Here is a 22259-nt window from a genome sequence, read left to right as displayed (position 1 = left end):
ATTGGATAAAAGCTTATAAATACCGGGACAGCGCCACGAAGAGATCAGAACCTGCCTGGCTACCGAGGAGTCAACAACGTCAAAGTAAATATATTATATGAATCTGCCAAGCTGCCGAGCGATAATAAATAAGAAATAATTACCATATACTATTGGGTTCTTGACCTCCTATCATAGTCTGAGTTCTTACTCAAAACATTGCGTTTCGTTTAAGGGCCACGACGATATGAACTTGACATCTAGTAGTATTTAGGTAAAATCTTAATGTATGGTATTCACCTCAGGCATTGTTTGTTGTGAATCGCCATACTACAAGATCCCATCCACGAATTTTGAGTGCTCGTCATCAGTTAAATTGAGATAGATTGATTAGCATTAATTATTTTATAGTTCACCAATCATTTTAAGAATCATTTATTTTCCAATCATTCGGCAAGGAAGCCCATAGGAAAATTATATTATATTGAATATACTGAGCTAGACCGTGCACGCTACAATAGATTTATAGTGGACTGTGTTGGCCTCTTGCCTAAAACTTAATCAGGTAACCAGTATCTTTTGACAATTATTTGTGCTTCAACAAGATTTCCTGAAGCTATTCCTTTAAGAAACATTAAGGTCAAATCCATTGTTAAGGCCTTAATTAAATTTGTTCACACTTGTTTGTCTGCAATATCTGTGTAGTCTGACTAAGATTCTAATTTTAATTTTATATTTCATGAAGTATTATATAACTTAGCATGAAACAATTCAAATCTTTAACCTATCATTTGAAAAGTCAAGGTGCCTCAGAAAAATTACATAAAACAATGAAAGATATGATAAGGACATACCGGTATTGTGTGATGGGATGAATATATTCACTTATTGCTATTTGCGGTTAGTGAATCTGTACAAGAATCACTTGGCTTCAGTTCATTTGAATCAGTGTTTTGTCACACTATTCGTGGACACTTAATATTTCTTAAAGAGAAATTTCTTTGACAAGATGACACTTCTTTAAATTTACTAGAGTAAATTTCAGACTTCAGAACTAATTTGACAAAAGCTTATGAACTGGCACGTTCTACTTTGCAATCTGCACAAAACAAAATGAAATCAAATTATGATCAATGTGCCGAAGACAGGTGATAGAGTTTTGGCACTTTAACTTACCCCTGATATACCATTACAAGCTAAATATTGCGGTCCTTATTCTTTTGAAAAGAAATCGAGCGATCCGAATAACATTTTTATACTCCTGGGAGGCGCAGAAACTGTTCTGTCATATAAGTATGTTTAAAGCTTGTGATGTTTTCTCAGGCCTTGATGTGGGACAGGGCCGAGTAAAACCTATTGATGCTAAGGTTGAATCTATCTCAGATTTTCCAGTTCAGATCAGTAAAAGACAACTTATGCGTTTTCTCGGTATGACTGGATATAACGGAAAATGTCATAATGTTTCCTCAACTGCCCTCAACAAGTTTACTTCTCGGTATGGCTGCATATTACGGAAAATGTTGTCAAAATTTTTCTTCAACTGCTGAACCCTCAACAAAATTACTTGCTGAAAATTCAAACTTCATCTTGAATGAAAAATCTCAAAATCATTCGAGAAACTGACGGCCATACTCAAGAGTGAACCAGTTCTTTCGGCGACCTTTGAAAAACCATTTAAGTTAGCAGTAGATGCTAGTGGTATTGATGCTGGTGGGGTATTATTACAAGAAGATAACTCTGGAATTAATCACCCCGTCTGTAACTTCTCAAAGAATTTTAATGGACATTGGAAAAAATACTCTACTATTACATTTTGGCAATTCAGCAAGTGCGGTTATATTCCCTATTGTTGTCTTCAGGGACCATAATCCTCTCACTTCCATAAACAAAATGAAAAATAAAAATCGGAGATAGTTAAGATGTAGTATTTTATTGCAAGAGTATAAGTTTGATATTCAACATGTAAGGGGTATACAAGATTCCCTCTCAAGGATTTGAACCAAGTGCGCTGCACTTCGTAAAACGGAATGTCATCTTGTATCGTATATGTATTATGATTGTGAACATGATAAACTGAAGCATTCAATTTCTTCCTCATGTATTACGTGTTTCATTATGCCCCACTTCGAAGCAGGAGAGATATATTGTTTTGCAGATGTCTGTCGGACGGTTGGTTGGTCGGTCGGTCGGTCGGTATGTAGACCAATTGGTTTCCGGATGATTAGTAAAGAATGCTTGAGTCTAGGATCATGAAAGTTGATAGGGAGGCTGGTCATGACCAGCACATGACCCCTACTGATTTTGGGGCCATTAGGTCAAAGGTCAAGGTCACAGTGACCTGGAACATCTAAACGGTTTCCGGATGATAACTCAAGAATGCTTGCGCCTAGGATCATGAGACTTGATAGGAACATTGGTCATGACAGCAGATGACCCCTATTGATTTTGAGGTCAGTAGGTAAAAGGTCAAGGTCACAGTGACCTGGAACAGTTAAACGGTTTCCACATGATTACTCAAGAACGCTTGGGCCTAGGATCATGAAAGTGGATAGAGAAGTTAATAATAACCAGCAGATGACCCCTATTGATTTTGAGGCCATTAGGTCAAAGGTCAAGGTCACAGTGACCAGGAACATTTAAATGGTTTCCGGATGATAACTCATTTACGCGCCTAGGATCATGAAACTTAATAGGGAGGTTGGTCATGACCAGCAGATGACCCCTATTGATTTTGAGGTCAGTAGGTCAAAGGTCAAGGTCACAGCAGCCCAAAACAGTTAAATGATTTCTGGATGATAACCCAAAAATGCTTGGGTCTAAGATAATAAAAGTTGATAGAGAGGTTGGTCATGACTAGCAGATGACTCCTACAGATTTTGAGGTCAGTAGGTCAAAGGTTAAGGTCAAAGTGACCCGGAACAGTTACACCGTTTCCGGACAATGACTTTAGAATGCTTGGGCCTAGGATCACGAAACTTGATAGTCAGAACCAGCAGATGACCCCTATTGATTTTGAGGTCAGTAGGTCAAAGGTCAAGGTAAGAGTGACCCAGAACAGTTAAACCGTTTCAGGACAATAACTTGAGAATGCTTGGCTTAAGATCATGAAACTTAATAGGGAGGTTGATCATTTAAAAATTATCTCGAGAATCTTCATAGTGTAAAAAGAAAAATTATTAGTTTTTGAAATTTATGTTGTTAATTTCTGCCATGATAATGTGAAAATGTTTTTTGTTCTTCAGGAAAATACTTATTTAATTTATATACTTACTTTCTTTTAACAATTTCTGATAAGCGAGCAGCATATTTAGGAACCCCAAAAATCACATCCAGGGATGTGTTGAAAAAGATTTTTGTCTGGTCTCGGACACCATGCTGAAATACAGACAGAGGTAAAAATGACATTTGATAACTTACTTTTTGTTCACATTAAGATATTTATTACCAAATAAAGTCTGAAATTATATATTGTAACGCAAGATTACGGTTTCGGACTAGATTCCTATACAGGATGGTTCTCGTGTTGTATCAATTCATTTTAGTATACCAGAAAAAAACTCAAATACCAAATACTATGGAAAGTGTGAGGGCGAGGTATAGTGGCTGAGGTGTCTGTCCTTCCGCCTGAAGATTGTGGGTTGTGGGATTACAACACTAGTTCTGGTTTTCCAGGAAGAGGACAAATAAGGTTGAAAGTTCACCACTGAGCATTTCATTTACATTGATTTGAAGTGCATTGAATGAAATAAACTATTATTGGCTTACATTTCTCCAGTACTCATCGGCAAGGTACATGATTTTCTGTGGCGCTCCACCACACTTTATTGGTGTGTTTGGAAAAGTGAAGATAGCGTTGCCTCCTTTGAAGTTCTGTATAGCCGGATACGTCTTTATCACCGTATCACTCATATAGTTACAGCACACTGTCGGGTCATTCTTAAACGCATCTACAAGACCATCTACCTGTAATTTGAATATCTGATTGGCGATTGTCCGTTTACAACGCGAACAACAGTCCATGGCCTTTAAAGATAGACTCTGCCGACTGGTCCCAAACTTTTTGCACATTTTGTCACAGCCTTTAGTGTCACATTGAGCGGTTCAGCTGACATAATTTCGTTATTAAATCCTTTTGTCGTTTTAGCTGATTAAATATGAAAGTTCAAACGATTAGTAGTTTTGTGATACCCTTTCACTTTCAACGAGTGGTGAAATATGTAGTGCATCCTTTCGAACAACACTTGGATGACTGGCATTTGTTTGTTGTGCATAGATTGTTGCTCTTAAGAAGCCATTCTGGCATACCAGAGGTTTACCATGGTTCTCTTGACGAAATTCTGATGGGATGAGAATGTTATGTTTGTTTGTTTGTTTGTTTTGGGTTTAACGCCGTTTTCAACAGTATTTCAGTCATGTAACGGCGGGCAGTTAACCTAACCAGTGTTCCTGGATTCTGTACCTGAAGCTAATTTTCAAAGAACTTTGTCTATGAGAATATTTATCGGTAGGTATTCGCTCCAGAGAGGTATCAATGACAGGCCCCTATTTCACGAAAATACTGATTTATTAATTGACTTAAGCACATTATTTGCTTAAGAAAAACAAAATTTTAAGCAAATTATAGTACGTAAGTCAATTAAGAAACTTAAGTATTTTCGTGAAATAGGGGCCAGATGTTAGGCTGTACATGAAAAGTGTGCTTACCTTGTCAGGGTTGATCTGTATGCCAAGCGCAATAACCAGATACTCGTAGGTCAACTATAAATAAACAAGCAGATAAATAATTGCCATATGGACATGTTAATTGTTAGACCTCATGATATATCGTTATACAGGGATATAGTTATACAGGGAAACAGTATAATTATTAAGTATCTAAAGTCATTACAATATAAATGTATTTATTTGTTGGGTTTAACGTCGCACCGACACAATTATTGGTCATATGGCGACTTTCCAGCTTTGATAGTAGAGTAAGACCCCAGTTGCCACTCAGTGCATTATTTCATTACGAAGGGGCACCTGGGTAGAACCACCGACCTTCCGTAAGCCAGCTTGATAGCTTCCTCACATGAAGAATTCAACGCCCTGAGTGAGGCTCGAACCCTCATCGATAAGGGGCAAGTGATAAAAATATAACGGAACTTGCCAAGGACGTCAAGAGATCATCATGCTAAATTCAAGATACCATCTGCTGAAGTTGATTAAAAGATCTTAAAAACCTCAATCTGATTAAAATCATCTCCTGTCAACACTACGCATTGGATCTAAGAACAACCTTTAGAGGGTTATGTTCAGGCAACCTTTCCGTTAGCTAATCAAAGCCTTGCTCTCAACATTTTGAAAGTGAAAGTAGAAGTAAAAACAATCTATATTTAGTTTCGATATGTGATTATCTCGACGACAATATCACGGCTGTGCCCTCGTGTTAACATCTTCAGGTCATCTTCGTGAAAGGTACTGACCTCCAGCTTTTCGCTAAAAATGATCTTTCTTTAAAACTGAAGTTTGGTCATATAATAATTATGAATATTAGAACATAAATTTTTGATTTTAAACTACCTAAAAATGCAAAATCAAGAAAAAAGCATGCCCGAGTCCGGAATCAAACACGGGTCGCCTCTGCAGTAAAAAATCCTGCGTTCTTGACAAGTACACCACGGAGGCATGAGTCATATAAAGCTTTATAATTAAGGTAGTTTACCTCCGGTACCCAGTTATAAACGCTTTTCTAATTTGAATGGACAAATGAGTAAAAAAAACTAATTCTTATGTGTTTCTATAACATATAATCTGTTAGTAACTACATTTTTTCAAAGCCTTCTAAAAATATACAAATGTAGCAATAACTTCGTGTTTTCTAATCTTTTTTGTTGTTGTTGAAGAGGTCTGGCTGGTTTAAATAGAAAGAGACTGGTGGAAATAAAAATAACAATATCAGAGTTCCCCATTAAACAGAAAGATGCTCAGATCTTACATTTAGAAAGATTGAGTACTTTAGTCAGATTGCACAAAAACGCTGATAGTTTTGTTTTAGGAATGAGGGAACGTTTTACAATGTTTAAACTGAACCTGCACCAATTTTAAGGTAGTTCTGCACGTTTGGGTCGAAATATTTTTTACAATGTAGAATTTGATTAAACTCTGATTTTTTCAAAACTTCAGAATATACCTAGAAAATTCAGCAAATAAAAAAGATGGGGTCTTGTGCTTGATTTTTTGCTAGACTGATTTGAAAAATTTGGACCTCGCTCAATATTTCATAATGTGAGTCTATGGAAAAATCATCACTTTTATAACATTTTCGCGAATAGAAATTTTTCTACAATGTAGATTTTGTTGAAACGTCTCACAGTTGTAAATAAACACATGACCCATAATTTGGTGAACTGAAATGTATAGGTCCGTGTGTTTATTTTTTAGATATTTTGACCATAATTAAAGTTCACCGGACATTTCACGCTAATTTTAAGACATTATTTTGATTATTTTAACGTGTCATATTCATGATTTTATATCATATTTTGACTTTAGAAATATAGCAACAGTGTCATTGTAATAAATTTACTCACAGATTTCAATTAGTTTATAACATGATTTTCATTTCCGTACGCCGAATCCAGACTTTATTCTACGTTTTTCGGATAAATGACGTTACGCCATCACTTCCGGTTTCTTAAACGTGCAAAACTACCTTAAATGCTGTAAATAATTGGGCATAGAACAGCTCAACTGCGTCTAAACACCGATAAAATACAGTAAGATAATTTTATCTGAAATACCTGATAAATGATAAGATAGGCGCTCAAAGAAGACATAAAATAAATAACTGCAACGCAATATGTTTACAACGAGGAATGCACCAGTCAAGGATGTCTATAATTTGAACAAGCTCTGTAACACTGACCTAGTATAAATCCACAGGTGATGTGATATATTCACCTGTTGTGCAATAACGTAAAACTGTTTTCGCATGATGCCTTTGGTATTAAATGTGGTTTACTGATTGTGTGGACTAATCAGAAATTTCCAAACCACAAATGGTTGACAGAAGTTATCCGATCTATTTTTGAATGAATGGTATTCCACGATCAATAATTCAAGTAAATGTAAAAATACCGATTGTTTAAGGAAAAGTTCCTGTTTAAATCTTTCTTAGTTAATACACCTCATAACTTATTAGAGATGTACATAAATTTATAACGCGTAATAACAGACTCCCAGTTGAAACGGGAAGTTGGAATGGAACAGAACTTCACTTACGTAAATGTACACTGTGTAATTGTATAGAAAGTATCGGTGATGAATATAGTCTACTTGTTAAAATGTAAAGAACTGTCGGTATTAACAGGAAGGTCTATCAGTTGTTCCAGGTATTAAGAAAATTTCTAGAACGATAACACTTAAGACGTCCACATATTATGATGTTTGAATCTATTATGAACATTAACACAAGACACGTTGATAATTTAAAATATAAACACTTTTATATGTTTGTTAAAGAAAATTATTATGAAATTTGATAACGGGTAATGTTTAGGAACTGTTTGTATTATGAAAATGTTTGATTTGTTCCAGTGCACTACCTGGTTTTACCGATTCGTGACATACAAACGCCACCTATTATTTAGTAGGCCAATTTTATTTGACATAGTGATAGGCCTACATTCAGGACCAGTAACAGATCAATAAAACTAAGCAATTGATGCTGATATGTTAAATTGTATGTTGTCTAGTATTATAAATATATCTCCCTCCTGTACATGTATACATAAGTTAACGAGACACTGTCGTGTTTATATATGCCTCATGTATTACAATATGTATAATTGTTATAGCTCATACTGTCATGTACTACCTGAATTGAGTATTGAATAAACTGGAAAGCTATGACCCGGGCTTTTTAAGTGTTAAGTCGTTTAAAACAGTCGTTGCCATTATAATAGAGTTGTTACATTCTAACTTCATAAAAGCATCCAAAGTCAGTTTCTGTTAATATCTGCAAAAAATAATAGGTAAGAGTAGATTTCTCGGAAGCACAGTGCACTAAAACGTAGCCTTTGAGCCACGCATTTGCAAAGTAGGCCCACATCATGAAGAAGCTATAACGGAAAAATATTACAGATGGGTTGCTTCAAAAATCCAAGAAGTACATTTAAATTTTATGCAGAATATAGATTGTGGGGGAGGAAGGGGTAAGGGGCAATGGGAGGGGGGTGGGGGATTAAGGGATGAAAGTAGAACAAGGATGAATATGCTACGTTCTTTAATCGCAGTAACACTACAACGCAAACCACAATAGCGCAGACATTCATGTACCAAAGATAAACACACACAGCCACACAAAACTAATTAACATAGATAAACAGACAAGTAAGATACAACAACATTGTAAGGCACCGCCCAAGACACACAAACACATAAACGTACACATATAAGCAGGAAAATACAATCGTGTATCGTCTTAGGATTCCGGCAACTAAAATAAGGGGACAGAAGGTAGTGGCGGGGTGGGGGGGGGGGTAACGAAAACTTACTCATAGTTAAGTGGGAGGGGATGCCAAAACAAGAGAGCGCAATTGCAACGCGTATTGCACAGCGTTTCTGGATTAATTAAGGAAGACAGTTTTACTCAAATGTTGACTAATATAATTATATAAAACTTTCTTTTCAATAATTATAATTTCCTCAAAATATTTCTTTTCAGACAGTTCAAAATTTATTTATGTCGTTTCATTTTTTTCGCGCTTGTATTACTTTTAATTGTATTTACGTCACTTCAATTTTCACCATAATTATGTATTTTTGAAAATATGAATTGCATGAACACTTGAAATAAGCTTTTGGACTGTTCGTATTTAATGTTTTTATTTTCGTCATACTCCATTCATTTGTGAACAAGTGTTTCTTTTCTGTTCTGACAACAATGTTTTTAAATATTTTTTTTTTGTCAATTGTTTCTATTGTTTTAGTACATATGTACTAAAAATTACTTATATACTTACTTCTTTATTGATGTTTTTGTTACTATATAGAAAAGGAAATTGACTGAATAAGTAAGCAGATGAAGCTGTGAAAATTTTAATTCAAAGAGAACCTAAATTGTCCACTAAGCACCTTGTGGTAAAGCTGCGTAATACCATTACCTGTATTATCCGAGAAGTTTATGTGGGGATTGGGATAAAAAAAAGATAGACATGTTATCTTATCAGCGAGGAAATCACATCACAAGGAAATGAGGGAGTGCACCGTGTATGGTCTGTAATGGTCTTACTGATAGAAAATTGAATGATACTGACTTTGTGAATAAAATAAAAGATAATGATATCAATATTTTGTCTGAATCGTGGACTGACAAAGACTCGAATATGGAGCTGAATAATTTTACATGCTATAATTTTTACAGAAAATTCAGGCATAGAAGGGCCAAAAGAAATAGTGGGGGTATTCTTTTGTACATACGAAATACTATTAAAGGTGGAATTTTTTTGGCTTCCAGTCAGATGTATTTTTGTGTGGATTATATTTATGGTCTGACGATTCTCCGGCTGCAAACTTAATTGATGTAGACTTGTTCAATATACTGGCACAGGAAATTTTTTATTATGAGCAACAAGGTAGTGTTTTGCTGGCTGGTGACTGGAACTGTCGTGTAGGTAATAAACCTGATTATGTTGTCTGTGACAGAAACGTTAGTAATATTGACTATGAAGGCTACATACCTGATGCACCATTATGCAGGGCCTCACAAGATTCTTTGTGTAATGTACGAGGGGTCAGAATGCTTGATCTATGCAAATCAACAAATATGCGTATAGCTAACGGCTTATTAGGCTCGAATTATGATTGCGGGTCATATACTTATTATAGTCGTCGATCAAATAGTACAATCGATTATCTTTTGCTGAAAGAAACTGATTTTAAAGTAGTGAGATCTTTCCAAATTGGCAAATTTAGTATGTTTCGTGACCACGCTCCGTTACTATTCACAATAAATGCATGTAATCCTTTTTGTCAAAGTTGTGATGAAAGTTCACATACATATTACAGATGGAAGCCAGAGCATACTGATTTATTCAAAAGGGGCATTATTGGGAGATTATCAGATTTTAATACCGTTATCAGCGGATCAGTTTCGTTGGACCATGATTGTATTGATAATATGATATTGAATTTTTCAGATATCATTTGTGATGTGGCCAATCCGTTGTTTAAGAATACCGGTACTTATAGCAATAAACGCAAGTTAAATACAGATAACAAGTGGTTCAATGCTGCGTGTATAAATGCGAAAAATGCGTATAAACAAGCATTACATAGTTTTAATTGTGATAAATCATTCGAAAATAGAATTATTTTATGTGACCTTAAAAATGTGTATAAAAATATTGTGCGCAAAACAAAGCGCTCTTACATACGGAAACAGTCTAATAGAACTGTAAGGCCATATAATAATATTTACTGAAAAGGTATAAAATATAAGAAAACAACACAGTAAATTTTAATAAACTAAAAATTAAATGAATACTGCATAAATTGAAAGAACTTAAAAGGCAATGCTAAATAGATTTTATTAGATGGAACCTATTTTGTATTGATCCGAAAGCTGACCATTTCAACAAGTTCATTTCCGTTCATTTTCCAAATATCAAGAGCTAATTTGATAGATACAGTAATCGAACGATAATTTGATATTTGTAAACAAACGCAGTTGACCGTATTATTTACCAGTTTAGGTAAATCACGCATAGACGATATGGATTAGTATCTCAAACTAAGTATCGATGAACGGAGTAATGTATTAGCGCAACGCGTTAGGCCGCTAGGTAAGACGACCAAGGTCCGGAGTTCGATACTTGGTTGAAGAAAACATTTATTTTATTTTTTTTACTTTTTCAGCATATATACAATACCAGTTTTTCCACCGGCTTTGAAAATAATACAGTAATACAGCATACACGGGTTTTTCGTGAACATCCACTTATACCGATAGAATGTAAATACGGTACCCCCACATTATACATTAACATACTATTCCATAGCATGAAATGGCGAACATTAAAAGAGCTTCTGATGAGTGATTTCACAGCGTATGAATGTAAAAATTCTGAAACGGAGACAGCTAACGAATCTGCAAAGATACAGCGGACGAACCGGAAATGAAATGATTTGTAAATTGTAATGATTAAAGTTTCATTGATATAAAATAAGAAAATAACGTAATAAGTAAAAATAAAAGAAGAGGAGACAAACTGAGAATCAAACTTAAATAAAACAAAAATAAAGCAAGGCTACATAAAATATTTCCTTAGAAAACAAACCTCTTGCAAGATTTGAACTCGTGCTACTTTCCGCATTGCATTTGAGAACCGACAGCTTAGCCACCTGAACTAATTCGCTGTTCAAATAAATATTGATTTCCATTTGACTAGTATCGTAAGAATGCCTATCTAATTTACCGTGAATACTGACCCACCTAAAATATCTTTCTTAGACTCGCCTGACATTTTCGCGCCATTTTTATTATCGTTCGCCGACTGTATCATTGTTTGCATATATAAATATTATGTATCAGCCCAGTCTTGAGGTGAAGGTCAAAGTTCAGTGACGAACTATAGTTCCTCGTAAAAACTACATTTTTGTTTGATACGTATTTGCGTGCATGCCGTTTTGTCGGACGAATTTACATTACGTTGCATGGCAACAAGTTTTGTTATACGCCACTTCATTTTTTTAATGGATCGAAAAAAATACATAAGGACCGAATGACGTAGAAATGCCCGTAGTTAGTAGTATAGTAATTGTTTGTTCTAGGCCAATCTGACCCCCCTGACCCCTTGTCCCTATTCTATAAGTGCACTTTAACCTTGCCCTAAACTTAAAATATTAACTTAGTATCCTTGATACCCTAAAAATCTTTTAAATCTTTAGTTAAACCGAATGAAAACCTTTGGTTTAACCAAAAAAGATTTAATCTTTGTCCAGACTGACCCCTTGCCCCTATTCTAAAAAATCCAATGCCGGACAATTTAAAATCCACAGGGTTTAAACCCAGCACTTAACCCAACCCTAAACTTATAATACTAACTCGCGAAGCTAAAACCTTCGGGGTCTTTGATCCAGTCAGACCTACAGTCTTCGGTTGCACTCGGTACACTTGCACCCTCAAAATCTAACGACACCGGTGTCGTTTTCTTTAACAAGTTTATCAATCAATATCGTTTGTAAAGCGACACCGGTGTCGTTCTATTGGTATTTACTTTCATTCATAAAACCGATATGTTTACATTTGTAGTACAATTCGTTTAAACTTCCTTGTGATCGATTTACGTTTTACAGCTGATTTGATATAAGTGTCAAAGGTAAATTAAGTGCATTTTTTAAAAATGATAATGCGAGAAACCACAAATTCAACCAATCAAAAGCCTGCCATTTTTCTGCCAAGTTGGCAGACACTGCCACATTCCTGCCACTTGGCAGAACTTTGGCAAAACTTTGGCAGATTATATTAATAAAATGTAAGGTATTTGATCTTATCTTCAATTAGTAAGTACATTATCAGGGTACACATAGTAATTAAAACTTTAATTAAGCTTTTAATCCAAAAGTCTGTTTCTATCATAGGATACAGGTTCATCCGATATGTAGAATCTGATGTAACTATTTATCAAAAGCATAAATGTTACTTCTGTAGATGCTGAATCGTCATAAGGATGAATATCAAACATTGCCCCTTGTTTTAGATAAATTTTAATTTTTTTCTTATACATAGATATTAACTTGTCAGTGTCAAAGTCCTCAGCTGCCTCAGCTGTTATATTTACATTATCAAATATATCAAAAAATAAAACATCATCCTGAGGCCTATAATTTCGCCACCTAAATATAAAATGTGATATTGGGCTTTTAGTCGGTTTATCCGGTTCACCTATAGGACTTGTACCCTTTAATAAAATCTTAATATCTATTATATAAGTTCCGGTTTTTCTGACTATAAACACACCACTCAAAAGCATATCTAGTACATCTATTTTATATTTTTGGTCTATGAGTATAAAATCTTTATAATGTACGATAATTCCAGGTCTTATTTCAAATATATTTAAATAGTTCAGATCGGCCATATTTTTATATGTTGAATATATCCAGACATCACGACGGTCAAAATACTTTTTCATTTGTATGTAATCAAAAGGATGATTATAATAGTATTCAAAGAGAAACACTTCATGTCTCACTTCCTCTACCCTTTTTTCTATTTTCCTGTCTTTCTTTTTAAGTTTAAGAATTATGTCAGCTAAATCATCAAGTCGTTTTGTTGTAGCAACTTCAGAAGCAGATAAATTGTCAACAACACCTTTTGTTCTAGCTAATTGTGTTTCTTGTTTTAAGAAAACATTTTTTACTTTTGTAATTTCTTGGGTATTAGTGGTAATTTCTTCGACATTAGCGGTTATTGCTTTAGTATTAGCAGTAATTACTTGGGTATTAGCAGTGATTGATTCTCCTTGTTTAGCTGATATTTTAACTACAGAGTCTAAATCATTTATTATTTTTTTAATTTGATCATTAATTATCTTAATTGCTTCAGTATTAACAGTAATTAACTCTCCTTGTTTAACTGATTTTTCAACTACAAAGTCCAGTTCATTTTTATGTTCTTCAACTTTAGCATTAAGCTGCGTCATATCTTCTTGTAATTTTTTTGTAATATTACTTAAGTCTGCATACTTTAAATTGTGACGGTTGTCAACAATACTAATCCAATTTCGAATTTGTTTTTTAAAGTCATCTATTTTAGAATTGAGCTCTTTTTTAAAATCCTCTAATGCTGTGTCATGATCATCACCTCTTTGTGAAGCTGCCTTTTCCAATTCAGATTTATATTCTGCAAGTTTATTTGAAATTAATTCTAATAAATCTTTATGCTTATTTTCAGTTTCAGTATTTAGTTTATTTATTTCTGTTCTGATTTCTAACTGATACATATTTTGTAACTTTTTCTCAGCTTCAATAATCTTGTCTTTTAGTTCTTCATGTTTAATCATACTATCTTTTAATTCTTGAATTTGGGTGAATAAAATGTTTAAATTAACTCGAAATACTTCTTTTATGTTATCATCTGTTAAATCAGATTTCTCTTCAAGTTCTTTAATAGAATCAACCATAGCTTTCATTTCTTCTTCAATTTTACCTTGTAATTGATTAATTAATAATGAATTCTTTTTAAAATCTTTTGTTAATTCTTCAATATTCTTTACTTCTTCTTCTAATGTCTGTTTTATAGATTTGATATCTTCAAGATTATAGTCATCTATTACACTTTGAACTTTTTTAAACATAAATCGTCTTGAAACTACATCGGTGGATTTATCTGCATTTCCTAGGTTGATTATTTTATTACCTCCCATATCTAATGCTCTGTTCATTGTGTTATCAAGTTCCTTATTTCTGTGAAGATATGATTCCATGTCCTTTCTAAGCTTTTTGTATTGTTTTTTAGTAGCATAATCACTTAAATCAATATCAAATTTAACTTTACTTATACTGTCAGGTTCACTTATTTGTTCTATATTATTAAAAACTCCCATTATATATTACCAGTAAAGTTTTTTCTTAAAAACTTCCTTGGTTTGTCAATATATAAGAAATCATACTTCTGTTATGTTGCATTAGCAAAAGAATCACGATCTATATTTTGTTCATTACAAATCCTATCATTTTCCATTTTACCTGGACTTTCAAATAAAATATAATGTGAACAGTTAATTCGAATATCTTTTGGTGTTTTATAGTAAGACTGACTTAAATAAATAACACAACAGTTTTTGTGTCGTCCTTGAATAAAGTATTTTGTTATTTCATTTTGAACTTTTTTATCTTCACATACAAAATCATCAAATATTACTACTTTTTGTTTTTCTGATTCAAGATTCTCACAAGGTTCAATTTGGTTGGGATCAGCTGAATATTCAAGTATTTCATTTGGATCTACTTTAATTTTTTTTGCAATTTGGTTTAAATTGTTAATTAAATCCTGATATTTAGATTGTTCTAGGTTTTTAGCATATAAGTATAATTTATCATAATATATAAGAGGTTTTCGAAGTATATGCATTAATGTATTTGTTTTTCCATATCCAGACGATCCACATATTAACATTCTAAAACATGAATCTGGCATAAAAGGATAAAATTGTTTAAAGTTATTGGATTTATCATTTTTTGTATCATAATTTGGAATTTCCATTTATATAATATTACATTATTTTACATTATCTTACATTATCTTACATTATTTATTATTATATAAATGCAATCAAAACTTAATGAAATAAGAATAAGAAAAAAATTGGTCGGACAAAAGATGAGAGATCTTAGAGAAGAAATAATGAGAGAAAAAATAAGAAAAGCTACAAATCGGGATATGTACACTGAAATTTATAAGCCAATTACTGAAAAAATAGAAAGTCAAAAAGAACAATTATCAAGTCAGTTAAAAGCATTACCTGGAATTAAAGAACAACTGGCATTAATTCCAGAACAGTTTGCTGATAAGATACATGAAATAGAAAATCTAAAAAGTTTGGAAGAGCTATTCCGAGAACCAACACGGTTATTACCACCGAAAGATCATATGGGTTTGGATGATGAAGATGATGAGTTTGAAGACACTAGAGAATTTCCTGAAGAATTTCCTAAAATTGTTGGAACAAGACCGAAAGCAAAGGAAATACCTAAAGTAGATTTAGATGCTTTTCTGGATAGTAATGTTTTAAAAGAATATGAATATTCCAAACCGTCTGAATTGTTTGACCTTTTAAATGCAAATATACTTGATCCTAATAAAATAGATAAAGACGATCTTGAAGATGTAATAGATGATGTTACTAAAGATATTAAAAAATTAAATGGTCCAATAGCTAGCAAATCAAGATCAAAAGATCTAAATAAACAAGAAAAAGCAAAAGAATTAAAACATGAACAAGACGAACTGATAAAGTACAAAGACCGGTTAAATAATATTCTTGGTATGGCTTCTACATATGGACAAGGAATAAAACATCATAATCCATATAAAGTTTCACCAAATGGACAATATGGTAATTTAATTATTAACTTAAATAAACTTTATGGTCAAAACAAATTAATTGCTAAGGATAGAATAACTGGAAAAGAAGTAATTAACACTAAAGTAGATGATGATTTAATTGATTTGATTAATAAAAGATATAACAATAATAAAAAACATTCAATTCATTCAAGAAAAATATTCAAAGAATTAACAGAAAAGTCAGGATTACCTAACAATTAAAGATCTATGAAATTTAAAAAAGTAATTAGAGGTGAAGGTTATGACGTTTGTCCATGTAATCAAAAGAATTGGTTAATGACTTGGAGTTAATTTGTGGTTCAATTGATGCTGGAAATAATAATGAAGAACTAAAAAATGAAGGTATTAGAATAATTGATGAACTATTAAAAATGAATTCACTCTTACCAGAACAACATGAAAAGTTATATAAAAATTATTTTTCTTGAATTTACACTTTTATTAAAAAGATATGTTTGATAATTATATAAATGGAACAAAAAATAGTATTAAGTTCTGAAACAGTTAAAGATAATAAAAATAAACCGAGTGATTTTACAATCAGATTTAGTCGTTCTTTAATTTTAGATAAAAATAAAACTTATGTTGTTGGTTTGGATAGTATTAACACTATGACCTATTCTTGGCATAATATTAGTGATGAATATGACAATAAAAGAATTCGTTATCATAATGGTAAGGATTGGAAAGATATTATATTTACAAATGGTTCTTACAGTTACACAGATATTAATAATTATATTAGGGAAACATTAATAAGTAATGGTGATTATGAATTTGATAAATCAGAAATTGCTCCAATAAGTTTGGAATTTAATTTAAGTAGTTTTAAGATTTTGATTTCAATTACAGATAATTTTAAGTTGGATTTGGAAACATCAAATTTTCATACATTGCATGGATTTGAGAAAAAAAAAATTAGACAATACTGAATGGGGAACTAAAACACCAAATATAACTAACTCTGTGGATACAATTTACATTCATTGTGATCTTATTGATAATTCACTTGTTGATGGTAATTTCAGTGATATTATCTATGCTTTAAGTACTGCAGATTTAACAAGAGCTTATCCATTTACAAAAGAACCACAAAGAGTTGGATATTCTGAAATTAATAAATATATTATAAATTCAATTAGAATATATATTACAGATGTATTTGGTTGAATAATTAATTTTAATGAGGTTGAAACAAGTTTTACACTAATTTTAAAAGAAATTAATTAAAAAATTAATTAAAACTTTTATTAAATTTTAGTTTTATATAATGTACAAGAAAGTTTATGACAAAAATAAAGGAATATTTATTTATGTTGATGCTCACACGGGAAAAGAAATCATACACGGAACAGGTATCTTTGACACTTTAACGAAATTGCTTTCAAGTTCAGCCGCATCTTCAATTAGCACAGCTGGAAAAAAAGCTTTGGAAACAGCAGGAAAAGCAGCACTTGAAAGTGGAACAAAAAAGGTTGGAACAGAAGTTGGAAATTTAGCTGCAGCTAAAATTGTTGAAAAACTTAAAAAGAAACCTGCTCCAGCAGTTGGTAATTTAATTGCCAAGGAATTACAAGAAAAGAATAATAGTAAAAATAATGATAATGAGGAGGATATTCATATGAGAATAAATAGAATATTGTCAGGATCTGGAGCTTTAGCTCCCTATGGGCATAATGCTCGTGCTGGAACTTCAGCTCAACAAAAACGTATTAACAGATTAATTTATAAAAACTAAAGTTTTAACTTTAATAAAAAATAAAATAATATATAATATATACATGTTTAGAACAAAAGAATATTGTGAAAGATATGAATTAACTCCTATTCAATTAGATACAGCTTTAATATCTGTCTTGGGAAATAATGTTAAACAACAAAAAAACGGTTATCACTTTACAATTAATGATAGAAGTTCATATTTTGATTGGTTTAATGCTTATTTTGAAGTAAGTTTTAAAGTAAATAAGCTTGCTAATGGTAATAATTATGATGGTAATGATAAAGTTGCTTTAATTAATAATGCAGCTTCATTAATTGATCAGTTAGTGGTTAAACAAAATGGAAAAATTGTTTATGATTGTAATAATTTATACAAAGTAATAAATGTAAAGAGTTTGGTTGAACTATCTGAAGATTATGCAAAATCAACTGGAACAAATGAGTTTATTTATTTAGATACTAACGCTAGCACTGAACTCAGAAAAACTGAAGATAAATATAATTCTGGTTTCGCTATTAGAAAGGCATTAATCCAAGATAATAAAGAGGTAAATGCTAAGATTCCATTAAATAATTATTCATTTTTTCAGGGTTTAGAAACTAATATTTTACCTCCAAGTCAAATTCAAATAACACTGCAGCTGACAGATGATGATGAATTAATTTTTAGAGCTAATGCTGCTGATGCTGGTAGAGTAATTGTAACAAAATTAATTCTATGGGTTCCACGTTTAATTTTCAATGAATTTGGGTTTGATCTAATTACTACTGAAAGATTTAAAAAAGCAAGATGGTCATACCTTCGGGAAATGATGACGCAATCAACTGATACACAACAAAATAATATAACTTTTAGAATAACGGCTGGTGTAACAAAACCACAACATGTATTTGTTTATTTACAACGACCTGACAAAAGTAATTCACAAGAACATAACCCACATTTATTAGATACATTTCAAATTAATCCAGATAATGATAATTGCATTTTGAGCTCCTGTCGTCTTGAAGTTGGTAATGGTGTTTTTTATCCAGAAACAGAATACACAAGTATATCAAGAATATATGATGATGTTATTAATTATTATTATAAACAAAATAATAAGACTACTGGAAGTCTCTTAAATCGATCAAATTTTAAAAGTTTGTTTGGATTTGTTCATTTTAACTTGGAATATAAAAAGGAAGTAACTACAGAAGATCCTAAGCATATTACATTAACAGCTAAATTAAATATTCCACCAGCAGCTAATATTCGTGTTTACGCAATTGTATTGTATGAAGAAACAGTTGAAATAAATACTATTGGAAATGAACTTGTTATTGTTTAAATAAAATAAATATAATTTATATATAATGAGTATTAAAAACACTGGGGTTGTAAACAACCACACATCAAATTATATTGAATATAAAATTAACCTTACAGATGGACAAAAGAAAAATTTAGCACAAGCTTATAATAATAAAATTCCACATACTTTTAGATTAAAACATGAACAATTACGTGGAAACTTCCCTTTACTTTTAACAAAAACACAAATTAATCAAATTAAAAAAGCTGTTGCAAATAAGAAGGGATTAGAAATTACAATTTCAAAAAAACAAATGTCCAGTCAAGGTCAAAATGGTGGATTTTTAGGAGCTTTGGCTGGTTTGTTAGGAAAAACAATTCTTCCAATGGCAGCAAAAATAGCTCCAAAAATATTAGCCCCTCTAGGCATTGGTGCTTTGTCTGGGCTAACCAGTACTGGTGTCAGTAAGTTACTTGGAAATGGTATGATTTCAGTAGCTAATGATAAGAGAAATATAACATCACCATATCTTACACCAAATCAAAGAAAGCAACTAGTAGGATCTGGAGTGATTAAATTAACACAAAAACAAAAACAAGACGGTGGGTTTTTAGGTATGTTGGCTGCTAGTCTAGGAATACCTTTGATTACATCTTTGTTAAGTGGAAAAGGACATGGCCAGGGCATACAGATTGATTCACAACGGAGACCTTACAGACGAATTCCTATAGTAAAAAAAAATAAAATTTATAAACAAACCTATTTCTAACTTTGAAAGTAAAACAATTAAAAATTAAAAACTTTAGGGGTATGTTTAGTAGAAATAATTTATTAAAATTAAAAGTAAAGGACGAGTGTGGAATAATCAATTTAGATGACTCTGTTGGTCCTGGAACACATTGGGTTTGTTACTTTAATACTTTGTATTTCGATCCATTTGGACTTCCTCCGCCGAAAGAAGTAATTAAGTATATACCAAATGTAAAATACAACAATGTTCAATATCAAGACAAAACAAGTATGCTTTGCGGATATTATTGTTTATTTTTCATTAAAATGTTACAAGATAAAGTACCGTTGTATGATTTATTGTATAAAATACTAAAAATTAATAATCAAAGAGTAAATGAACAAACTATTATAAATTATTTTAACTAATAAGGACATTTATTTAACTGGAATAATTAATATAATGGGAATATTCAATAATATAAATGAAAAAGTAAATAAAATAGAAAAACAAATAGAAAGGCAATTAATAAAAAAAACCTCCATTGTTTTTAACAAGTTATACCCAAGATACTGATGGTGGATTATTTCAATGAAAAACTGTAAATGCTAGTCCTGGTTTAGTTCAAAATGGTAATAATGTAACAATTAAACAAAATTGCATCTTAATTATTCTTGTTGATGCAATAAAATTAGATAAAGGAAAAGCTAAATTACAAATAAAAAATAAAGAAAATGTAATTCTTCAAAGTTACAATGCAAAAAATAATAGAAAAAATGAATCTATTTCTATTAATTATGCAAATGAATTTAAAATAAATGATGTTATTTATATTAATTCTTTAAACGTTACGAATATTCAGTTAACAATTTATGGTTCTATAATTTAAGAATTAATTAATTTAAGAATAAGCTAATGTATCAATACCATTATCAAGAATATATCTTTTATCGTCATAACATGATAAAGATGTTTTATTTATAACATAACTGGAAAGATTGTGTTTATCAGAACGAATAACTTTAAAGGTGTGATTACTTTGGGTTGAATTAAACAAAGTATCTTTGTAATTTTTATGAACTATTGTTTTCTTAACAACAAGTTTTTTAATTCCTTTACATTTTTTAATGTTAACTTCATTTTCTAATAAATAAGAATACATTTTACTTCTTAATCCAACAAATTCAACAATGGGAATGCCAGCAGCTTCATCTTTAAATTTTCCAATTACTTTTTTATTATTATAAAAATAAAATTTTGAGTTGTTATCGTAATCACTATTATCAAATAAATCTTTGTCCTTATAAAAATCCTCATATGCATCTTTGGTTTTTATTTCATAACATAATGAATCAGTGTCAGTGAATAGTAATTTACAATTACCCTCGTACTTTTCTTTAATGTAATTATAATGAAAATCATACATTAAATATTTTGATAAATCTAGAATGCACATTCTAACATAACAAGGTCTGTTTAATAACAAACTTTCTTTTATTCTATGAATACCAAAAAGGTTAGAGTTAAACATCGTTGAACTAACAAATGAAGGTTTGGTTATGTATTTTAATAAAATATTTTCATCATGAGTTAATTTAATATTAACCCTCTTGCGTAAATTCTCCATCGTCTTACCGAATACAGAATTGTTCATTAACTTAAAAAAGTCCTTTTCAAATGAATTTTTCGCTTTAGATCTTTTTTGAGTATTAAAATCAATATACTTTTTTAACCAAGGACTTTCGTCAAAAGTTAATATTTTATGTATTTTTGTTACTTTTAACCCTAATTGTGTATACAGTTCAAGATTTTTATAATGAACTACATAATTTTGTTTTTTCATTAAAGTTGGAACTAATTTTTTTACATTACTTTTTCCTATTTCAAATTCTGTTTTAATATTTTTACTATAATCAGAAAGCCATTGATCTGGTATTTTAATTTTTTCAGGAGCTAAAGGATAATCATTGTGGGTTTTATGTAATTCTTTTGGATATTCAAGATCACATTCAACTATAAAGTTAGTTTTACCTTTTGCAATTAATTTCTTAAATTGTTTTTCGGATATAAATTTAAAGTTTCCAGAGGGTAAAGGTTAACACATAGCCCAACCGTAAAGGTTATTGGCGTCGAGGTACATAATGTATTTGCTTTCTTCTTTTGAATTATAATCCTTCATATATTTATTGTTTGCTTTACTGTATCTGTTTGAAATATAACTTATTCCTCCTCTCAGTCCCTTTTCAATAAAAAGATACATATCAATATCAGTTATTAAATCTAATTTAATTCCAGTCATTTTTAACATTGCATCCCAAGCTAAACCAGGACTACTAAAATAATGACAAGGATCTAATTTGTAGTACTCTAAACATAGTTTTCTAAAATTTTCGAATACATCAGCTAAAAGTAATACGTC

The 22259-nt window shown here is 31.4% G+C and overlaps 1 protein-coding gene across 4 annotated transcripts in view; it reads right to left on the bottom strand.

The window, feature by feature from the left end:
* Positions 1-22259, bottom strand: part of LOC128556811 (sulfide:quinone oxidoreductase, mitochondrial-like) — a 65060-nt gene that overhangs the window by 30542 nt on the left and 12259 nt on the right. For all 4 annotated transcript variants that reach the window (XM_053542480.1, XM_053542476.1, XM_053542477.1 and 1 more), the window contains exons 4-6: positions 4684-4737; positions 3745-3942; positions 3251-3354 (exon numbers count right to left, since the gene is read on the bottom strand). In XM_053542480.1, the coding sequence (XP_053398455.1) occupies positions 3251-3354; positions 3745-3942; positions 4684-4737 (356 nt within the window). The remainder of the gene's footprint in view (positions 1-3250; positions 3355-3744; positions 3943-4683; positions 4738-22259) is intronic.

Source organism: Mercenaria mercenaria, chromosome 1 (genome assembly GCF_021730395.1).
Source record: "Mercenaria mercenaria strain notata chromosome 1, MADL_Memer_1, whole genome shotgun sequence".
Classification (NCBI taxonomy): Eukaryota; Metazoa; Mollusca; class Bivalvia; order Venerida; family Veneridae; genus Mercenaria; species Mercenaria mercenaria.
This window is presented reverse-complemented; position numbering and strand designations above follow the sequence as displayed.